At 44.3% G+C, this 24,407-nt stretch overlaps 1 protein-coding gene across 3 annotated transcripts in view; it reads right to left on the reverse strand.

Annotated features, from left to right (window-relative positions):
- Positions 1-24,407, reverse strand: part of SLC5A6 (solute carrier family 5 member 6) — a 122,995-nt gene that overhangs the window by 16,500 nt on the left and 82,088 nt on the right. For all 3 annotated transcript variants that reach the window (XM_077489148.1, XM_077489147.1, XM_077489149.1), the window contains exons 8-12: positions 24,040-24,180; positions 22,681-22,810; positions 20,920-21,008; positions 18,199-18,311; positions 666-733 (exon numbers count right to left, since the gene is read on the reverse strand). In XM_077489148.1, the coding sequence (XP_077345274.1) occupies positions 666-733; positions 18,199-18,311; positions 20,920-21,008; positions 22,681-22,810; positions 24,040-24,180 (541 nt within the window). The remainder of the gene's footprint in view (positions 1-665; positions 734-18,198; positions 18,312-20,919; positions 21,009-22,680; positions 22,811-24,039; positions 24,181-24,407) is intronic.

A 24,407-nucleotide genomic window follows, 5' to 3' on the forward strand; every position in this document is an offset into this window, starting at 1 on the left:
AATAACATCGCCAGCTGAAAAAAACAAAAACAAAAAAAAAACGGGGTTATGGCATATAGCTGCAGCCATAACCCAGGTATAACCACTTGAAGCCATGTACGTGATTTGATGGCAAGTGGGGGGGGGGGGGGGTGCATACAGAATCTGGTGCAGTGTGCATAGTAACCAATCAGCTTCCAGATTTTATTGTCAAAGCTTAACTGCACCTGATTCTGTGTGCACCAATTTAAGTAAATCTCCCCAATTGTGACAACACTCACTGTACTCTATGGAAGGGCCATGTTATACTCTAGGACAGGGCTACAAAACACCTCTCCCTTACCACTTCTCCATAATTTAGGGGGTGCTCTGTAATCCACAAAGAACTGTAAACAATATATTGCTCATCTCCGAAGACCTCAGAACTAGGCCTTTCTTTGTTATGGAAAAGAGGAGAGGGGCAGAAGTTCTGTAGTGTTGTCCTGTTTCTACTGTCCTGATATAGTAGGGTGAGCGAGTGCTGTCACCCTAGGACTCCAATTGTGTCACTGACAGAATCACCAGGTGAAAATAAAGGACAAAAAAGCCTGAAAAAAAGAAAAGGAATTCAGCTACCACAACTACTGATAAGTTGCAATAATTTGGGTTCCGATATGCTTTATACTAGAAGGACAAAGGACGTTTACCTGCAAGACGGAGCCCATCAGAGAGGAGATATAGGCCATTCCGAGGCAGAGGAGTCCATAACCGAAAGCTGCAAATAAATTGGAGATAACTAGACCAGGCAAACACTCAAACAGCAAGAATATAGAGGGATGAATGAGAGCCGAGATCTCCGCAAGACTATTTACTACATGGCAGCAGCATCCAATTCCACCATTATATACCGAACATTTCAGCCATCCATATTGTCGCTCCGTACGTTTTCCATTATTAAGGAAAATCTTTTTCAAAATGGAAAATTTGACAACTGTCACCAATTGAATCATTTTCCTAATTCTGTCCATTTTCTTTAATCTGTGATCATTTTGCCTTTTGCCCTCTTTTTGCTTAGAAGTAAATCAAGGTAGTTTTATTTAAAGTGTGACTAAAAGCAAAACTTTTTTTTAAATTGTGTACAGAGTGCAGAGAGATGAGGACACCTGTCATTTTTTTATTGCCGTCTGTGCCCCCGTTAGTGAGAATCACCCTTAATATTTATCCCATTTAGCGTTGTTATCCATAAATCCCAAGTTTAGGGTTGTCATTGGAACAGGAAGAGAGGGGAAACCTTCGAGTGGGGACCAACCAGGATTCCCCCACTTTGTAGGGATTTCCTCTTACTTCCTGCTTTGGCTATGGGACACAGATGGCAAAAATAAATCTTACAAGAGTTATAACCCTGCCTTACTCTATCAAAAAAAACAAAAACGTTTTTCCTTCAGTTTTCCACTTTAGGTAGTACAGAGATGGAGTAGAAACTAGGGATCGACTGATTATCGGTGTGGCCGATATTCACTTGCTTAGAAGTAGTGGTCAAAAAACTGACCGATGTTACGTCAAGGGGTTTTACCAGGGTGATAGATGCAACTGCAAAACAAGGATCTACCTGCTCTTGCGTCATCCATTCTGTTGACATGTGCTTTCTTCACCTTTCCTTTTGCCTCTTGTATATTTCCCCACCAGCCACCTAGTTGGCAGCTGTATCCATCACAGCGGTACCGTTCTTTAAAGCGGACGGTTGGCTTTACTGTAATAACAACCAATGCGGCTCAGCAGCCGCTCAGCTGTTACTGCAAGCAATGGGAGGGGGAGTCCCCCACCACCTTCCACCACTCGCCCAGGCTCTCCAGTCTCACCAGGAGGCCTGAGCAACCAGCCATGTCCACCGGCTGGCCCAATCTAGGATCTAGTAATCCGGAATAGATGTCATCACTTCCCAGATTACTGTCATCTTAAAAGGCACCAGTTTTAAAAAAGTAAAGTATTTAAAAAAGCTGATCTTGACGTTTTGAATACTTTTCAGAGGAGGGGTTTGGGGTCTTGTATATCCCGATCTCTCCATAAAGAGTACCTCTCACATGCCTATTACTGTCACAAGGGATATTTATATTAACAATGATAAAAATAAAAAATAAAAATGGAAAATGACCGTGTCAATTTTTTTTTAAATGTACAAAATATCGACAAAAAATAATCAGCAGAACAGCTGGCCGAAATATCAATATCGTATCGGTAACCAAAAAAACGATGCCGGTCAATCCCTAGCAGAAACTCTAGGGTTCAATGGCAGTCAACTGTTAAATGTGCAGATACCCTATATTAAAAAAACATATCACTATATTAAGTATTGGGACACCTGCCTTTACAGGCAGATGAATTTGAATAGCATCCCAGTCTTAGTCCGTAGGGTTCAATATTGCGTTTGCCCACCCCTTGCAGTTATAACAGCTTCAACTCTTCTGGGAAGGGCTGTCCACAAGATTTAAAAGGGTTGTAAACCCTCCTGTTTTTTCACCTTAATGCATATGATGTATTAAGGTGAAAAAACACCTGGCAGTTACCGGCCCCCCAGCCCCTTCATCACTTCGGCGGGAATGCGCTGTCCCTCTCTCCATGGGGTCCCGGCTCTTGAATGGATAGATTGATAGCAGTGCAGGCACTGGCTCCCGCTGCTGTCAATCAAATCCAATGATGAGGGCACCAGTGGGGTGGGGCCGAGTCCAGCATCCAGCATTCCTGTCTGGACGCAAATGCTGGACTCGGGAGCGCGTCCGCAAGGTAACCCCATCAGGAGAGTCTGCCTCGCAGTCTCAGCTCTAATTGATCCCAAAGGTGTTCTATCAGGTTGAGGTCAGGACTCAGGCCAGTCAAGTTCCTCCACCCCAAACATGCTCATCCATGTCTTTATGGACCTTGCTTTATGCACTGGTCCAAATCATTTGGTGGAGGGGGGATTATGGTGTGGGGTTGTTTTTCAGGGGTTGGGCTTGGTCCCTTAGTTCCAATGAAGGGAACTCTTAAGGCGTCAGCAAACCAAGACATTTTAGACAAATTCTTGCTCCCAACATTATGGGAACAGTTTGGGGATGAACCCTTACTGCTCCAACATGACTGCACATCAGTGCACAAACCAAGGTCGATCAAGACATGAATGAGCAAGTTTGGGGTGGTGTAACTTACGGCAAAACTTTTTTCTAGGATTGGATAGAGTGCAGAGGGATTAGAACCCCTGTCAGTTTTTATTGTTTATTTTACTGTCTGTGCCCCCCATTAGGGAGATTCACCCTCTCTGTTGTCCTGTGGAGGAACTTGACTGGCATGCACAGAGTCCTGACCTCAACCTGATAGAACACCTTTGGAATGAATTAGAGCAGAGACTGCAGGCCAGGCTTTATCATTCAACATCAGTGCCTGACCTCACAAATGCGCTTCTGGAAGAATAGTCAAACATTCCCATAGACACACTCCTAAACCGTGGACAGCCTTCCCAGAAGAGCTGAGGCTGTTATAGCTGTAAAAAGTGGGCCAACTCAATATTGAACCCTACTAAGACTGGAATGCCATTAAAGTTCATATGCTTGTAAAGGCAGATGTCCTGATACTTTTGGTAATATAGTGTACATGCTTACAGCAGTAGGCAGCCCTGGCTACTTTCAGCATTTCCTTGCAATGTATAGGCAGAGAAGCTGCTGCCGATAGAAATGTCTGGGATCCTAGCCAAAGGTATATGCAGTATACTTGTCGCACATTGGCTGATTTTAGACGTGTGAATGAGGCCTAATAGTTGCTAGTGTGCTTATATCCCCTCTCAAGTGAGCTTTCACTCCTAATACGGACTAGCTACATTATATGCCATTTTTTATTTTGCTTATAGTTCTTCTTTAACTGTCACTGCACACTTGATAGTTACTAAACAAGCACATTGTTGGACTGATTGTCAGATGTAAAAATTCCACAGTTATATTTCCAAATTAAAATAACTTATGCACATGATAATATTGTTACCGTCATTGCACTTGGACAACAACTGTCCATGTGGATCAGATGTGTGTGGAGGGACCCTTGGAAAATATAAAGTTATGTATTTGACCAGTGTTGTTCTTAAAGTAGGACTAAAAGGCAAAACTCTTGTCTTGGATAGAGTAAAGGTGGTGGTGGTGGTGATGTATAACCCCCGTCAGTTCTATTTTTGCCATCTATGTCCCATTGGGGAAATTTACCTTCACTTCCTGTCCCATAGCCAAAACCGTAAGTGAGAGGAAGTCCCTGCAGATTAAGGGAATCCCTTGGGGACCCCCAGAACTGCTGTCCCCATTGGAAGATTTCCCTTCTATTACTTTTCTGGGGAAAACCCAAAATGTGGGATTTTCTTTTAATTTCAATGGTAAACAGGACAACAGAGAGGGTGAATCTCCCTAATGGGGGGGCACAGACAGCAATAAAAACTGACAGGGGTTCTAATCCCTTTGCACTCTATTCAATCCTAGAAAAAAGTTTTGCCTTACATTAAGTTTTAATCCAGTTTGTAAACCTGGACTAGTTTTTATTACTCTGCAGATGACCAACAGATTATATGTGCCAGGAAACAGATTCAAACCAACTCAATATACAACCCAATTATATATTATCAGTAGTCCAATAGAACCATCATGGAGGGCTGAAAGGTTGGGAGGTTTCCGTTACACAGGGGATTATAAAACAATCGTGGAGCACTGAGGAAAAAGACAATGGTGCAAAAACATAAACGTGACATCATGCGCCACCTGGAACTCGTACCCAGAATCCAATGGGGCGTCAGGATACCTCAAACTGAGTGGTTCAAATGTCCGCAGTAGGTGGGGGGGGGAACCTGCGCGGGACATGAGAATTTACCACACAGTTTTCAAGTATACGCTGTATTCCTCTGTAATGTGGGATGAAGAGGTGCAGAAATTATCTGGGGTAATTTTTGCAGCGGAATAAGGAATGAATGGTGTATGGTCGGTCACACAATGCTACACATGAAGAACATCAGATTGTTTTTTTTGAATGGTTCTAAATGAAGTAACTGTCAAATGGAACAAAAAAATAAGACTTATGAAATGACTGTAAAAATGGTTTTCTGTTCGTTGAGGGACACATGATTTCAGAAACAATATGGTTTAAACTGCTGCCCACAGGAGGTTGGTGCACTAGTAAAATTGATGTAAGACAGTCACTGTATAATCCAGTGATTCTCAACCAGCGTTCCTCCAGAGGTTGCTAGGGGTTCCTTCAGCATTGGGTAATTTCTGACTCTCTGATAAGTTCCCACTCACACCATTGATCTTTTTAGCTATCTGTAAGGCGGTAATTCTTCCCCATGACCACAAGTGTAAGGACCATTCTTCCCACTGACCATCACACTAAGGTATCTTGAGTTGTAAATTTCAAATTATTAGCAGGGGTTCCTCGAGACCAGAGAATTACTTCAAGGGTTCCTCTGTGTTGAAAAGGTTGAGAAAGGCTGGTATAATCCCTTTCTTTACCCAGCATGCCCCGGTTCTGAGTAAGTAGTACACAGGGTTCAGGACAAAAATAAATAAATAAATAAATAAAAAAAAAAAAAAAAAAAAAAAAAAAAACACACGTGGGTGGGACTGGAGTTCCTCAATGGACTTGAAGAAAAAGATTTTACAATATGCAAAATATTTTCCATTGAGGGAAAAGGGAATTTAGTCAGTCAGGACATCCAAAAGCAGTTAATCTTAGAAGGGCTAATCAGTCAAGAGTCGCTCCCGAAAGGAACTTCAGAATCAAATGCACTTTAGAAGATCTGAAGGACCAATGCCTGAAATATGACCAAAAGAGGAAAATCTTTCTGCAAGACAGGGGAACCGTCATGACCAAGGGTCAAACTTGTGTTCAAGACCAGGACAGGGAAGACACCTCAAACGATATAAGCATTCACCTGAACAAATCAATGATCGTTTGGGGGGAGCAACCAACAATTCTATCAAATACAGAGGAATAAAAACACTATCTGAACAGCAAAAAAACAGACCAACACCTAGAAGCAGACATTACACATTGGGCCAAGTCCCAGGAAAAATAGATTACTAAGTTTGGACAATAAGACAGTCCATAATGTGGACCAGCTGATTAACAGAAGGGTCAAGCTAGCACTACTAACATTTTGAGGGCAGGGAAAAAAATGAGATTCTCTGGGAAAGAAGGCCATCTGACAAGATAACAAGGCCTACCGCGATTGCAAATGCCCTCAAAGCCTAAAATTTGAATGGATAGGCAATGACCCTGAAGGCTGAGGAAAGCCCTAGGGTATTAACCCTAAGTAATCCTGAAAGAGAGAGTAGGTTGAGTGGGCAACACCTGTATAAAGAGTAGAGAAATATGGGGTATACAGTACTGCAACCCAAAATGGCATACATGAGTACTAGAAGCTGAAGAATGAGTAGAAACCTACCATTCAAACCCTCAAGGGTGGCCCTGGGATTTGACAGACGACAACCGAAAACCTGCCTAACCTTGCTCCAACAGGATTTCAAGAACAACCCCAACTGCCTCAGAGTAGAATAATATTTTCCACTGAGGAGGTAGAGGCAAGAATCTTCAGCGCATTACAAAACATCAATCTGACTAAAGACCACAGTGAGGAAGGAATCTAAAGGAACTTCATCAAGAGACTGCTGTGACTCAGCTGCAGAAGGAGGCCTCCAGATTTACCCTATCCCCATAGGCTATAACTGGAGAAGGGTTCAAGTGTGTTCTGCCTGCTAGGAGTTGGGGGAAGTACATGACCATCCAAATGATGGGAAAACTTTGTGCCAAGCAGAAACAGAGGGGGAATCTGAGAGCTGAACGCCCGTTCTTCAATATGGGAATCATCAGTTTAGGAGTTCCAAAGGGATAAACATTTGCCTGGTTAATAACAGTGTCAACAGAAGTAGCAAAAAGGTCAATGGAAAAACAACCAAGCAAGATGTTCTTTTGATATATCAACAGCATCCCAGGCATGAAGCCAGAGTGTCCTATGCATGTGAACAGACATTAGCCCTGAGCAAGACCCAAGTTTGCAACAAGCCATCACATCTAAAAGCATAAGGCTCCAGACATTTGCTCCAAGCTTTCTATAAAACAATTGATATCAGAGCAGTGCATGCTCCAACTCTCTCAGAAAGGGCCCAGAACCTTGCATAGCGTTTGCAGTCTTCAAAGAAGGATGTCTTCAACATCTGTAGTGGGAAGGATTTTGCAGCTGTAGCTCTAGGTCTGAAACAGTAGGCTGATCCTCTAAAGGCAGAGTAGAACACACTGCATGAATCAGGTTAGCAACAATTCCTTGAAATCATCTGCAGGTGGCTTAAAACAGAGCCTCTTCAGGAGTACACTTCTAGGAGTCAGAATCAGATGGTAACTGTGGCCTCAGATGCATGTTATCTTAGAAGCCCAGGAGAGTCACAGATATACTCTGCCAGAGCCTCTGCAAACTGGGCATAAACAGATAAAAACTCCAAAGTAATCATGGTGGTCCGGTTGGACATGGAGGAGGCCCTGGTCTTCAAAGCGCTGAAGGGTAATGAAAATGATCAAGTAACAATAGGGGTCCCAGGCTCTAGATTACAGGTGTTGGTTCCTTTAGGGCAGGGATATGGAATTAGCGGACCTCCAGCTGTTGCAAAACTACAAGTCCCATCATGCCTCTGCCTTTGGGTGTCATGCTTGTAGCTATCAGAGTCTTGCTATGTCCCATGGGACTTGTAGTTCTGCAACAGCTGGAGGTCCGCTAATTGCATATCTCTGCTTTAGGGGATACTGGGTAAATGACCCCAGAACCACTAGAGTACAGGCTCCAGCCACCTGCAGCAGCTGGACTGTCCTTTGCATTTTGAGGAGACAAGTTGTGCCACAGACAGCAACTGGGCCCAATGTGAGGCAAAGCCTCAACTACTCACAAACCCAGATAGCTAGTGCTGATGAGGGTTTCAGGCTTCAGGGTTGAACCGAGCCACTGTAGACAGGCAGTGGAATGACACCTGGGACCAAATGATCAATGTAGTGCTTCAGGAGAAGGAGAAACAGCAGGCTGAATGACACACCTAGCTGGCGACATCAGCACTCAGCCTTAATGTGGTAAACTGTTGGTGGTGGGATGTTTAAAAAGGTATCCAACAGTGTGATGATGAGGTAGCGCCTGGTACTTCGATTCAGCTGGCATTACTCATTAAGTGAGTCTTCAGGAACAGGGTCACACCAGAGGCTGCACCACAGCTTGGATCCAGAAAGCTCTCCGTTGCCAACAGTACATTCAGGTCTGGAAGATGTCACAATGTAGAGCCCAGTGGCCACAAGTCACACTGCAGGCTAGCCATGCAACCATCCAGCAAGATCTAGGCATGGCCTCCAAAGCTACTGCTCTGGATATGCCGATCTGGATAGTTGCTGTGTAGATACCAGCTCAAGCAGGAAATATTGATTGAAAACACAAAAAAAAAAAAAAGTACCAGTTACTTACAGGTAACTGTCTTTCTGGGAAATCTTCCAGGACGGCACACCTGAGAGATGAGAGGCTCCTCCCCACAGGAAACACAATCAATCGACAGCTGTTTTAAGTCCCCACCCTTCCCCTTGATCCTCAGTTTGTAGAGAAGTAACTCCTGAACCAGGTTCACAAGGGAAATCATTCCTCATAGGTACTCACCTTCTAGTGTTCTAGAATTTTCCCTCCTCCAACGGGCGGGAAGTAGGCCTGCCGTCCTGGAAGATTTCCCAGAAAGACAGTTACCTGTAAGTAACTGGTACTTTTCTCAAGTCATCTTCCAGGACGGCACACCTGAGAGGATAAACAAGTACCTCAGGCCTACCTTAGGGTGGGGCCACTGCAAGACCCTCTTGGCGAACCTTGGCTCTGCAGTGAGCTTTACCTCCACTCCATACGCTCATATGCTTGATGAAGGCATCTTAGCTGGATCATGCGGCTGATCTGCAGGTCTGCTCCACAGATGTTCCTGCCTTTTCCGCTTCAGATGCAGTATCTAGGTGAAATGGGCTCTTAAAAATGGAATCAGAAAACATGTTAAACTTGTAGGTTAGCAATGTTGCCTATCTCACACATCTAACAACCATGGCCTATTATGCCTGTAGGTGCTACTTAGAACCACTAAAAAGATAAATAAGAGACCTGTGTAAGACAAGGACACTACATCAATAAGAGGGCCTGTCTTAACACTATCCTGTTGAGGGAAATAAAACTGCTTCCTTTTTATCTTTATGTCAGCAAAAGACTAAAGGGAAGCCTACTTAAGGGAAATAGATTAACAGAAGCTTGAACCCTGGGTTTAAGGCATGCCCAATCTATGTCCTTACTTACGCTTGAGAGCCTTCTTCAGGAGATTAAAGTCCCTAGCAGGAGTAGACTACCCATATTGCTATGTCTAGTTTTGCTAAAAGGGCAAAATGAAGGCCATGCACCGAGCCGAAACCTATTCGATCGGGTATACATCTTTATACTTCATCCTCAGGCCCTAATACTCCTCTGAACAGAACTCTCCAAGTTCTTACTAAACAGGGCGATTCATTATCCCCTTCCTCCAGTGTCCCATAACCTTACAGGGCTTCAACCCTAGGAAATGGTTCTGGCATCCCTGAATGCAAGTGGTCAAGGTTTTCTGACATGTGGCATCTGCAGCCCGAACTCCTGGCCCCTCCATGGAAAAGAGGGCTGAAATACAAAAAGGTGATACATGCATTATTAATATCACAAATAAAATGATCATAGATTGTGGGCACGGCACAATAGATTTAGACAGAAAGTACACAAGCATAGACAACAATGTTGTGTGCCTGAGTGTGACTAGCTAAACCAATATATCAAATATGGGAAGAGACCCAAATCTGAACCTCAATGTAGACAAACAGTCCTCAGTCTGGTTTTCTGATGTGCTGCCAAGACGTAAAAACATTAAGACACAAGCAAGCCCTAAATGCTGCGTATTTCTTTAGTGCAGCTAGCTAGGTCATAACTGATATATAAATACGGAAAGGACAGGAACCCCCTTTACTGTTGTGCTTTACCTATGTACAGCAAAACAAGGCTATAAATATAAAGACAGAAAGACCCAAACTTCTATGTTGTGTATTTCTGACAAACCACCACAGTTATAAGATTAATATGGACACCAACTCCCGTGTTGTGCATTTCTGCTATGCCACAGGGAAAAATATGGAACACAAGACAATCCTTTCTGTCATGCACTTCTGTAGTGTAGTTCAGATAGAACCAACACTGAGAAAGGACACAAGCAACCTGCAGCATTGTGTTTTTCTGAAACAGAAAGCACCAACAAGCTTCAATCTTGAGTATTTCTGCTGTGCAACAACATAAAAGCAGACACTGAGGAAAAAGACAGACAGCCTTTACAGCTGTAATCTTTCTGGTCTGCTGCAAAATAAAACAATATCGCCATGATGAGTATTCCTGCTGTGTAGCAAAACCTCAATCAGAAGGGACAGATAAGTTTAGGGTTCCCACACCCGTGTGACCCAACCTGCGACTTGGGACTGCAAGACGCATGAGAAGTCATATACTATGGCTTCCAATGGGTACCATTTGTGTTTGTGCGACAACAGCAGTCCCTGATTCCTGGATCCACAGACCTCAAGATTACACAGGTCGCAGGGAAAAAAAAAAAAAAAGGAATTTTCAGGTCGAACAAGTAAGGGGTCCCCAATGCTGTGACTCCCTGGAGGATTGCAGCCAACAAACCCCTGCTGTGTATCCCTAAGATGCAGAAAGGTAGATCCATGAGAAACACTGCTCACTGCTGTGCCTGATATACAAACGATAAGGCAGTAAATATAGGACATACAGGACACAAACATTCAAACTTTGTGTATGTCTGATGTGTAGTAATATACCAATACTGAGCAGAGAGGCCACCATCCTCAATGTGTCTCTCAGCTGAGCAGCAAAAACAAAATCAGAAAAAGACAAGCAACCTTCACTGCTGTGTCCTTTCTGATATGCAGCCAATAAGGCAGTATATGCAAGACATAAAGGACAGACAACCTTCAATCTTGTATATGTCTGATGTGCAACAATATAACAATTCTGAATAGAGATAGCACATCCATATTGAAGTGATTTGGCCTTGCGACTCAACATGTCAAATCGCATGGCTAAAATCAGCACAACACCACTTTGTGGTGCTACATGGATTACCAAAGGCAGTATATGTACTACACCTGACAGGGGTTCAATTTGTATTTCTGCTACGTAGCCCAACAAATTCGAACCATCAATTTTCACTGCTGCCTTTCTGATAAGGCAGTAATACAGGACATAAAACCTCACAGACCTTAATGCTGTATAAATCTGATGTGCAACAATAAAACACTATGAATAGAGATAGCACATCCATATTGAAATGATTTGTCATGCGACTCAACATGTCAAATCGCATGTTTAAACTCGGCAGCCATTGCTGTTAATAGCACTGTCTGAATCAGCACAGCGCCACGCAAATCAGGACCATCAGACTTCACTGCTGCCTTTCTGATAAGTAACCAACAAGGCAGTAAAACAGGACACAAAGCCCCACAGACAGACCTCAATCTTGTGTACCGTATATACTCGAGTATAAGCCGAGATTTTCAGCCTCTTTTTTGAGGCTGAAAGTGCCCCCCTCGGCTTATACTCGAGTCATCGCCGTCTGACTGCTCGATCAGCGTATCGAGCAGACAGACGGCGGACATACTACAATTCGAAAGCCGCGCCTCCGCCTCCGCCTGTGATAGGCGGAACACTGAATTTCCCAGCAGCCTGTGTTCCGCCTATCACGGACATCGTCTCATCCTCGTCCGTAGTACGAGGATGAGACGATGTCCGTGATAGGCGGAACACAGGCTGCTGGGAAATTCAGTGTTCCGCCTATCACAGGCGAAGGCGGAGGCGCGGCTTTTGAATTTTAGAATGGCCGCCGAGGCGCCGACGAAGAGCGGCGATCCTGGCAAGGCACGGGACGGAGGCAAGGCAAGGCACGGCACGGCACGGGACGGAGGCAAGGCACGGCACGGGACGGAGGCAAGGAGGCAAGGCACGGCACGGGACGGAGGCAAGGCACGGCACGGGACGGAGGCAAGGAGGCAAGGCACGGGACGGAGGCTCGGGACACAGGCTCGGGACACAGGTAGGCTGGACACACACACACACACACACACACACACACACACACGGACACACACACACGGACACACACACACAGGGATGGATGGATGGAGACACACACACACACAGGGATGGATGGATGGATGGATGGATGGAGACACACACACACACACACACAGGGATGGATGGATGGATGGAGACACACACACACACACACAGGGATGGATGGATGGGTGGAGACACACACACACACACAGGGATGGATGGATGGATGGAGACACACACACACACACAGGGATGGATGGATGGATGGAGACACACACACACACAGGGATGGATGGATGGATGGATGGACACACACACACACAGGGATGGATGGATGGATGGACACACACACACACACAGGGATGGACGGACACACAGGGATGGACGGACACACAGGGACGGACACACACACAGGGATGGACAGGCATGTCTCACCCTCGGCTTATACACGAGTCAATAAGTTTGCCAGTTTTTTTGGGGGTAAATTGGGGGCCTCGGCTTATATTCGGGTCGGCCTATACTCGAGTATATACAGTATGTCTGATGTGCAGCAATATAACTATTATGAGCAGAGATGTCACCAGACTCGATGATGTGCATTTCTGCTGTGCAACACAAAACCAGAAAGTACAGACCACCTTCACTGTTGTATTTTTCTGATCTGTAGCCAAACAAAGCAGTACCTTTAGTATATAAAGGACAGCAAACAAGCTTCAGTGCAGTGCATTTCTGATGTACAGCAATATAGCCCTTATAAGCAGACATGTCACAAATCTCAATGTGTATTTCTGCTGTGCCACAAAAACATCCCAGCAAGGACAAACCTTCACTACTGAGGTCTACTGGTGTGCAGCCAATGAGGAGTCATGGTCTATCCCTTTATGAAATAACCAACAGGCAATTTATTTCATAGGCATAGCGTGGGCTGTAGATACTAAACCTTCACCACCAGTGAAGGAACAGATCCTAAAATGGTTGGACACCCTACTATTAGTAGTAGTTGCTGTCCTACCTTATCCACATATCCAGGTGGTGCTGATTAGCAACTAAAGTCTCAATGAGCCCAGCCCTAGAGACCAATTTAAGACCTCTCTAGAAGAGGTGGTTACCAGTTTAGCCTGGGAGGTAAATAGCTATTTGCAGGCTTCAAACAATCAATTATGTAGCTCTTGCATAGGTTTGCACAGAAAATCCTCAATTAAAAGGATGTAGGGAGCGATCTATGGTGAATCGCCTTTAGATCTGCCACTGAGTGGATTGTAGCCCAAACCAATAAAAAAAGTTTCTTCTTACCTCCTACACTATAATATAAACACAGTGTAAAGGTGGAGTGGGAGGTTGGAGCTTATGAAAGTGAACTATAGCAGGCAACCCCCAAAAGGAGGATCTGTGACAAGGGAACCCCTACTGTGCCACACAGTAGCTTGGTCTCTGCCCATCCTTGAATGTTAGGTCAGCTTTTAAACATTGTGAAGCAACTTCAGATTCCTAGCAGATGGGCTAATAGGGCCGATAACCTAGTGCACCTGCTGACCAGGGGAGCTTCTGAATCCACCAACCACTGCCCAATTAATACCCTGTTCAGTGGTATACCTGGCCTGTAAGTAACTTTGTATCTACCAGGTCCCCTCTGTACGCTATATTCATCCCTACTAATGTACCACAACTGGGCATGTAGGGAGAGGCTGGCAACCTACTGCTGCGATAACCACAGTGTCTCTGCTGTAAGAGGGAGCTGTGGCTGGTGGTTTTAGCAGTGGCGTCTGCGCTATTTGTATCCCGACCCCAGGTTCTGCACTGCACCAGTCAGTATATACACGGGGAAGGGGGAGCAATGGCCTACCTACCTCTTTCCCATCTGAGGTGGTTTAGGCACACTCGTTCCTCTGCACCACCTGTCCACCATACAGCTTCTCTGATGTAAGAGGGGCTGCAGCTGGTGTTTTTAGCAGACGCTTAAGGGCTATTTGAATCCAGACCCCAGGTGAGATCTCAAATGCCCAGAAACCCTCTGGCTGGAATTGGGGATTTTGCAGCTAAATTCCCACGGCAAAAGGAAAGTAAAGTACTCACCGTTGTCGTCTTCCTCTTTTTGCCACAGCCAGCGGGCTTGCTTTTCCATCCTTATGGTCCACACGCAAGGAGGATAGCCGCCAAAGTGCTCCCCCCCCCCCAACTGCTGTCCCCATAGGGAGGTGCCAGGTTAGGCTGTGTCCTGCACTGTACCAGTCAGTCTAAATACATGGGGGGGGGGGGGGGGGCAATGCCTTCCATTCCTCATTCCCATCTTCATATCTGAGGTGGTTAAGGCAGACATCCACCGTAGTAAACTGGTGCCTCCTCGCTCTAGAGAAAGGAGGATGTGGGCGCCTGCTCCTACTGACTCTCAGCCTTCCCTCCTGGGTAAGAACGCCGCTGCCATTTTCCCGAAGTTTGAAAATGAGGCGAGTGCTTGTTGCCACGCCCTCTCCGGCAGCCCACGCGAGCTACCGGGGACCCAGGAGTCGGGGACAAGATCCCCCTGGAAAGAACCGATGGCCAGCACCCCCGTCTGAACAGCCACCTGTACAGGTAAGGAGGGGGAGACAGGATAATGGCCCCTGAAGTTCTGGGTACACCACTGTACCCAGGGTCCTTCAGCTCTCAGGGGGGCTCTTCCAATTTCTGCTGCCCGCCCTGAAGAAAAGATAGGGGAACCCCCCAGGAAGGACAAGAATATCCTACCAGACCCAGAGGCTTCCCAGGCTTGTGGTCCGGCTCCCAGGGGGAGACCACCAGCCCCAGGCTTCGGGTCATTTGGAAAAAAACAAACAGTTTCGCTGTGTAGGGAGAAACACAATCAAAAACTGAGGATCAAGGGGAAGGGCGGGGACTTACAACAGCTGTCGATTGATTGTGTTTCCTGTGGGGAGGAGCCTCTCATCTCTCAGGTGTGCCGTCCTGGAAGATGACTTGAGAAACAAAAGTTACGTGACAAAAATTTTAACTGGAGTCACTTAAAACAATAATATCCCAAGGAAGGATAGCAAAAAAAAAATAAAAAATAAAAACACAACCTGTAGGCAGCAGTAGAACCCAACTATGACCCAATTTCCTTGTTCTTCAATGGGCGATGGTACTAATGCCAGTTAGACTGAACAGTGGTGAGACAACATAACTTTCAGCATAAAAAATATAAAAATAAAAAATAAATCTGTGGTCACAAAAACATTGTAGGCAAGTCTTTTCTATAGGGTACCACAAGTTTTTACTGGCCTGATGATGGAAATTAGCAAAGTCCACGGAGAAAGAAAAAATAATTCTGCTATAAAGCTGACTTCCAGGAGTATATGCACATACTGTATATAATTGCCTGCCTAGTAGTCACTGACAAGCAGAGGGAAGTTACTCCTGCCGCTCCAGGAGAGGACAGCTTACTGTATGTAGCCAATGCTACTTGTGGTGCATCGCAGTGTCCCCAGCAGTCAAGACCTTTATAGGATGTGGATAATTTGATTAAACCAAACTGGCCCATACAGTCTTATGTGCATACATTTATGGAGGTCAGTTTTAAAACTTAAAAGCATTTTCAGTTCAAATCCGCGCACCTATTTTTTTATTTTTATACACCTGAATGCATTGAGCTAATTCGTAAAATTAATATTTTTTTTTTTTTTTTAGAAAGCAGTCACAGACCGAGTAGAAAAGCCTGTCCCCTGCCAGTATGCCATCAGAGAAGGACCCTTTCTCTCTGTGCGGAAGCAGTGGTTTCTCTGCCGATATCCCACACACCACCTGATGAGTCAGACCTATAGTTCACGCTGCAAAGCAATCAAAGCTTAAGCTGGATGCTGACTGCAGAGCTCTAGGCTGACTCAACTGGGGGTGCATCACAGGGAAAATGCCCTCCTCACAGACAGAAAGGATCCTCATCGATAGCATAATGGCAGAGGGTAGGCTTCTCTAATCTTAGCAGAAAACTAATGAAAAAACTGACTTTACACACATTTGATTTTATTGCTGTGACTCCACTAGTGATATTTTAGAGCACATCCTGTCCTGGTGACACTGGTACAAGAAATAAAGGAAATGGGGCACCTGCTGAACAGTAACGCCTAGACAATAACCAAACAGGGGGTCCTAATATTTTCTACATCTACCAAACGAAAAGTATTTTTGTTGTTGCCTCTGTCCCCACTGTTGTGATGACTTCCTCTTCCTGTGAGACGGTCTCTGAGACAGGAAGTGAGGGCAAATCTCACTGGTGTGGTCATAGGTGGCAACAGAAACCTGATAAAACGTTTTAACTATTCCCCACTCTGAGCAAAGCTAAAAGATAAAAATGACTTTAAAACCCCTTTACATCAAAACCGTATACATACGTCTCACTTGTAAAAAAATTATACAGCTAAAAAATAAATAAAAAAATAAATACCCGAGCCCATAAAAAGATGACTATATCGGACTTCTTGTACAATCCCATCACTATATAGGGAGTTCCCTACCTGGAACCAGCATTTGCATACATGCTTAGGTCAGGTAAATAGGAAACAGTGCATATAGGTATTTTGTGTTCTTTGAACCTTTCCCCGTTTCCCCTTAGCTGCTTTATTATATTAATTTTCCTCCGATTATTATCCTCTTGCCCTCCTTGGTTACCCAATAAAAAAAGCTCCGTAGGAAGCTTTAAAAGACAAGCTTTCTTTATGTAAAAGGGGAGGTTTACTAAAACCAGAGCGTGCAAAATCTGGTGCAGCTCTGCATAGAAACCAATCAGCTTCCAGGGTTCATTGTCAATGAAAAAAGCTGAAGTTACAAACTGATTGGCTACCATGCACAGATGCACCAGATTCTGAGTGCTCCAGTGTTACCCTTGGTTCACACCTATGTGTTTTTTTTAGTGCATTTTGCAGAAAGACACTACAGTCTATTTAACATGGTTTCCTATGGATCTAGTTTCGATTTTTGAGCCGGTGCATTTTTTGCGGTTGCGTTTTGCGTGTACAGTAATAGACTTTAATGTAGTTTGCAATTTTTTTTGCCCAAAAGGAAAGTATGACAGTTCTGTTAATGGAGTGTGATACTGATGTGACTTCACACTCTCCGGTACTCAAGATGCATCAAAGTAGTGTAGGAAACTTTATCTGTCCAAATTCGCATGTTAGGGGGCCAATCGTCAGGGCTAGGGGGAGGGGGCCAAACGTCAGGGCTAGGGGGAGGGGGCCAAACGTCAGGGCTAGGGGGAGGGGGGCCAATCGTCAGGGCTAGGGGGAGGGGGGCCAATCGTCAGGGCTAGGGGGAGGGGGGCCAATCGTCAGGGCTAGGGGGAGGGGGGCCAATCGTCAGGGCTAGGGGGAGGGGGGCCAATCGTCAGGGCTAGGGGGAGGGGGGCCAATCGTCAGGGCTGGGGGGGGGGGGGGCAATCGTCAGGGCTGGGGGGGGGGGGGGGCAATCGTCAGGGCTGGGGGGGGGGGAGCAATCGTCAGGGCTAGGGGGCAACACTAATTGTTAGAGCACCAACTCTAATTTACCGCTAACCAACGATTACCGCGACACCCTTAACCCTAAAACTTGACTTAGGACACATAAAAGGTTCCTGCTCTACTTTGATGCGACTTGAGTGCCAAAACGTGATAAAATCCATCAATCACAGGAAATAGTTAATATCTTATTGAGGTTTTCCGCCTTCCGTGTCCCATTGAGGAGATCTCCCTTTACTTAGGGGACAAAACAAAGTGAAAGGAAACCCACCAGAATGTGGGAAACTTCCTTTTGAACTGTCCTCATTGGAACAAGTGACCTCAAATGAATAAAAGCCTGACAGGTTCTAAACCCTTACTACTCCATCCAAAAAATAAACAAAATCATTTTTTGTGGCTTTATATACACTCTAAATAGTGATATGTAAGGCAGAGATCGCATATACATTTCCATTAAAACAAAAAAAAAAAAACTTTATAAAAAAAAACTAAAATAAAAGATATTTTATATTTATATTTATATATATATATATATATATATATATATATGATAATCTGAAATATGTTGTCATATTATGGTATTATACTCACCAAGGCCTTTAGATAATAACGTGGCCCTGGACTCTGTGAGGCCAGGGAAATGTGGCTTGATTAAATCCTCCATGGTAACCGTGGCCAGAGAGTTAAACGCAGAGGAGATGGTGCTGAGAAGAGAGATCTACAGTCTGTTATATAGCACAGGTCACAGCAAGAACACCCCCAGACACCACTTTACCTGTACTAAAATCTTGGGTCACCTTCCTAGAACATGCCTTGCCAAACTATTAAATAAGTCTTGCCACATAGCAGAGGTGTGCAAACCACAAGACTTATTATATAGAAAGTTACAAATAATGCCCTAGATCAGCCTTCACTAAATGGCGGACCGAGGACCGGATCCAGACTGACAGACAGCCCAGCCAGAACCGTCAGCCAGAAATTCTGCTGTGCTAGATCCTCACCAAGCTTCAGTCACTGGTTGCTAGGATTACTGGCATCATAGCAACAAATGTCGTGACATGTGTGCCCCACTCCCTTGCAGCACGCTTCTCGTCCCAGATCCCGCCCTCTGCCTGCCTGGCTCGAATGGACTCTGCTAAGCTATAGTCAGACTCTGATGGGGGAATCTGATGTTTGGGGGCACTTAGATGGGGGACACCCTACGTAAGGTGGTTCCAAGTTTCTTTTACTTGAAATGTGGATGTGATTATTTATTATTATTATAATACAGGATTAATATAGTGCCAACAGTTTATTTAGAGCTTTACAACTTGATTGGCCTACTTTTAGGTTTTATTAAAAGAGAAATTCCAAACACAGCTGGAAGATTTTAGCAACCAGCCCTCCTATTTTAATTCATTACCTTTGCCCTAGATATACCCTTCAACCTATTTAAATATGTATTTAGCTGTATTCCTAGAGTTTCTTTATGTATACTTCCCCAAATATCTCCAAGCAATGGACAATCTCCCCTATTATGTCTCACTGGTACTAGTGGTCCCATGGGAAAACTAGGGCTTATCTACTTTTCTTCAGACAAGGGTCATTCAAAATGCAACAAGTAATAAAGCTGAATTGATTTTTCAAACCAGTTTTTTTTTTGGGGGAAAAAAAAAAACAAAAAAAAAAAAAGACAGTAACGTTAGGCCAAGTCTTTTGTATAATGTGAAAGATGATGTTATGCCGAGTAAATAGATACCCAACATGTCACGTTTTAAAATTGCCCACACTCATGGAATGGCGTCAAACTTCAGTACTTAAAAATCTCCAATGGCGACGCTTTTAAATTGTTTACAGGTTACAAGTTTAGAGTTACAGAGTTCTCAGGCTAGAATTGTTGCTCTCGCGCTAACGCACACAGCGATCTCTCACATGTGCGATTTAAATGCCGTGTACATATGTGGGCGTGAGTTACATATGCGTTCGCTTTTGTGCGCGAGCACACGGGGGATGGGGGCACTTTACATTTCAATTTTTTACACTTTAAAAACAAACAAACAAAAAAAAAAGATCACTTTTATTCCTATTACAAGGAATGTAAACATCCCTTGTAATAGGAATAGTGCACGACAGGTCCTCTTTATGGAGAGCCCACATCTCTCCTCCAGGCTGGAAAGGCCGAAAAAAAAAAAAACCCTCTCTGCCTTTCCAGTCACATTCTCTGCAATGTTTACATCTGCTGGCATGGGCCTCCGAGGGTCAGAAATGGGGATGATCTGGCCACCGGAAATCTCTATATGCAATTTCCGGAAGCAACCGATTCCTTTGCCGGCTCGCCGATGGCATGGGGAAGACCGGAGAAGCACCAGAGAGCAGCAGGATGGACGATGTCCCCTCCCATCACCTGCAAGTGCGACCGAACTGCTGCTATGATTGTTCTTATGGTGCACAGGATCGCCGGCCCAAAAAATGATATCTGAATAATGCCTGTAGCTGCAGGCATTCAGATATCACCAAATTCCATGATGTCATCTGACGTACCTTGGGTGGGAAGTGGTTAATAGTCAAAGCAAACTCCCCCATTCATGTCTCCATACTTTATTTGATTGAGAAATCACTTTGAAAAATACCCCCCCCCCCCCCCCCAGCATTTCTGGTTGTGGCCATCTTGAGTAAGGGTAGAAGATTCGTGTAGCATTTACTTCCTGGAATCAGTCTGCCCTTAGCTCAGGCATGCATACAGGAGAGTACATCATATCTAAATAGGATAAACAGTACTTTGCGATTTATTAATGCTAGCAGCAAATATGATCAATGATGACTGGGAGAACAAAGTTCTGATTTAAGCCAGCCATACATACAGTACATACTGGTTCAGCAGGGAACCGAACCAATTTCGATCCATGTATGGGCTAGCTGATTGCACACAAGCCAATCAATTGACTTGTGTACAACCAAACTGTCAGGTTGTTTTTCCTGAATGATCAGTGCCCCCGGCTAAAGCCAGCAACAATGATCATTGTATTCTGCCGGCAGGGTTGGCTCCCTGTGGCAGAATACAATAGCTCAACAGGAGGAATTTCCCCATCCACACTGAATTGCTCAAATTTCTGTTCAACCTTCTGGTTGAATGGAAGAAAAAAAATGAATCATGTACGGCCTGGCTTTAAGTGGTTCTAAAAGTCCCCCCCCCCCCCATTTTCAAATAAACACATCATTGTGTAGCAGTTTTGCACAGGGCAGCCACTTTAAGCTCAGCTATATAAGCTGGCCATAACTGTCACAGAAATCCCCATAGGAGTTCTCAGATCCAGAACAAGGACATCTACCTACCTGAGGGCTCCACTGAACAGACAGGCCACAAACAGACCTGGGAGGCCAGGAAAATCCTGCAGAATGTCCATGACAAAGTATAGCACCATCTGGAGAGGAAAAAAAAAATGCATTAAAAACAAACAAGCAATAGTTTAATAAATGTTTTATCCAAAAAATAAACAAACAAAAGAATTCCTGAAATGATAGTTGCCCAGTTACATAGTTGGTAAAGTTGGACAAACACTCCAGTCCTTCCAGTTCAACCTGAGTGGGAGTATTTTTGTCACCATCATTTCCCACATCCCTATATTCTGCATTTGCTATGATGCCCATCTAAGTTTAGTTTTTAAATTATCAACACTTCCCGCTGACACCACCAATTGTGGGAGTGTGTTCCACATCCTTACTGCTCTAACAGTAAAGAACCCCCTACGGTATGAGCAGGACAGCCATAAAACCAGCATTTTCAGAAGGCACTGACAAAGACACCAACTTTTTTTCCCTTGACCCCCCCCCATACTCACTTTACTAGCATCCCTCACCGCTCTTTCCTCCCCTAAATCCAAATCTGAACTGACTTGTGTCAGCGATCTAAGGCCCAATTGACACCTGAGCATAGCGTTTTTGAGGCAATTTATCGCACGTATTTGCGCGTTTCCATGCAGCGTTTGAGTTTTGGCATTTTTTTTAAAAGGCCAATAGGAAAAAATGATCATCTGTTTTATCATTTGTTGCTATGTTTTTAGATTTTTTTCATCTGCTTCCTGAGTGAAAAGCACCAAAATCTGACCGATTCAAGCGACAAAAAAGGGTCCGGAACTTGTCTGAGCTTCAGGCGTTGGGCTACAGGCGACCTGGAGTGGAGATGTGAACCATCTCCATAGAGAATAAATGGAATTTTTACCCTCAAGCGTTTCGTAGCTTGAGGATTCAAGCTACACAATTCTCAGGTGTGAATAGGGCCTAAGTGTGAGCCTGGCGACTTAGGACATACTCATGTTCCTCCATACCCAAAAGTGCTGAATAGTGTCGCTGGCTGTGGAAGAGGAAAGAGTTGCGGGTAAGGCCAGTAAGGGGGTTATGGAGGTTCTGGAGACTGTTTCAGGGGACACGGTCACTCCCCCCCCGTGTTGATGAGATGACAGGGTCTCTTTATAGCTCATGTAAATCAAGACTTTCTTCCACTTTGGGTAGAACAAGAAATGGCTAAAACTGCAAGTTTTTTATTCTTTTAATCCCCCCCCCCCCCCATCACATCTTGTCGAAGAGACATGACAAAGTGAGAGGAAATCTTCCAAAAGTGAAAAGAAACCTTTTTAGGCAAGTATCCCCACGGAAAGATCTCCCTTGTACCCCCATTTCAGTGACAACCGGGTTTTTTTTTTCCCGATCACTTCTTGTCTCAATGACATTAAGACAAGCCAAGAGGGTGAACCCCCCTCCAATTAGGAAGACAGACAGCAATACACGCCTGCTTTAGATACAATATGAAAGGCGAGTCTAAACCTCAAAGTATCGATCAGAAGATTGATCAGCAGAGCAAGAGATATTCATCCTTACATTTTTAACAAACAATTCTTGACAACATTAGAAAGTTTGTTCGTTTGAGTAAATACAGTTGTGTTGTTGATTTTGACAATACGATCTATGTAACTCCATGACTGCTGGGAAGACAAAGCTCCCTGCCTAGACACCCTAGGTAGGACCTGTAGTTCCTGTGGCTATCCCTGGATGATCTACATCTTCCCATACGAGCACCTGGCCAGCTAGGGAAATTACCTGGTCTGGCACAGCTTTGATTTCAGGGGTGAAGAGATTATTCTTTTGATCATAAGCGAACATCACCAGGCCGGTCAGACACCCCAAAGCCAGAACCAATTGCTGGCAGGGAAACACAGCATAGCAGGACCTGGGAAGAGACATTTAATAAGAATTTCAAATTTACAGCCCATATCAGAATTAGCACATGTCAATAGCAGCCAAAGCTAAATTCCAAAAATAAAAAGGGCACAAATTAAAGCTGAATTCCAGAAATTTTTGCAATAGGTGTAGGCACACTGAGTTAAGTCTAGTTAGGTGCCATGTCACCTCCGGGACTTATCTATATTACTTATATGCGACAGGTTTATAGAAAACCCAGGGGAGGATACACTCCAGCTGTAAGAAGACAGAAGCACACAGAACAGAGAACAGCCTTTGTATTTTGTGAATGAGTTCATAAAATACAAAGGCTTCTGCGAATGGGCAGAAGCACTGGAGGGACGGGCACAGCAGTTCCAGTAACTCTGCTCCTAAAGGAGTCGAGATCACAGCGAGCAGCATCAGAGCTCCAGAAGTTATCTTCTTGTAGCACAGTCAATCTGGAAGGCTTTCACGGTGCTTCACTTTTTCCACATTTTTTTATGTTACAGCCTTATTTCAAAATGGATTATATTCATTATACTCCTCAAAATTCTACAAACAATACCCAATAATGACAACGTGAAAAAATAAAATAAATCACATGCATGTAGCGGCGGCTCCTGAAAAGAACACGCTATGCGTTTTTCAAAGTTAAACTTTGCCTAAACTGCAGTTTTGTTTGGGTTTATTTGTCTAAATTGGACCTCTGCATCAGTCTGACTGGACTGGGAGAAGTTCAGCCTGGCCAGAGGGGGCACTGTCTCTGGTGGCAGGCGTGGCACTATGGTCTTTCGGAGCCAGGTCAGTGGGAGTGGCCCTCTCGCTTCTTCAACGTCCAAGCAGTACTGATTTACAAGTTTTTAAGCAGAATGTAAAAACAAAAAAGAGAAAGAAAAAACACCTGAGGGAAAGGAGAAAAAAAAAAAAAACACATACAAATCAATGGCAATAAAGATAAAAGCAGAGTTAGTGAGATAAGACAGAGGGAGAGCTATGGAATGGGGGGTTGTAAAACTTTAGTATAATGGGTAAGGAAACCTATATCTAAATTCAGGCCATTATTTTTTTGTGTCAAAAAGAATTATCCTTATTTCAAAGGTTTTCCTTTCCTGGATAGGGATATATAGATAGATATATATACACACACACACACACACACACACACACACACACACATTATAAAGAATGGAAAAAAAATGCAAAAGCACCACATATTCCCTTTACATCACCACTCACATGACGGCCTCCTTCTCTGTCCGTGAACTGAGGTAACGCTGCACTTGAGCCTGGTTTACTCCATACAATGACAGCATCAGGAAAATTCCTCCAATACCCAGGGACCAGACAGAATGACGGGTGAATGGATCCGGGTTGAAGCTGTAACGAGAGGAAGGGTATTTGAGATTACACAGTTACATAGTATGCAAGGCTGAAAAAAGACAAAAGTCTATCAAGTCCAACCTGTGTGTGATTTTATGTCAGTATTAGATTGTATATCCCTGTTTGTTGTGGTCGTTCAGGTGCTTATCTAATCGTTTTTGGAAATTATCGATGCTCCCCGCTGAGACCACTGTGTGTGTAAGGGAATTCCACATCCTTACTGC

This window comes from Lithobates pipiens, unplaced genomic scaffold (assembly GCF_037356315.1).
Source record: "Lithobates pipiens isolate NorthernLeopardFrog02 unplaced genomic scaffold, aLitPip1_a1.2 Scaffold_18, whole genome shotgun sequence".
NCBI lineage: Eukaryota > Metazoa > Chordata > Amphibia > Anura > Ranidae > Lithobates > Lithobates pipiens.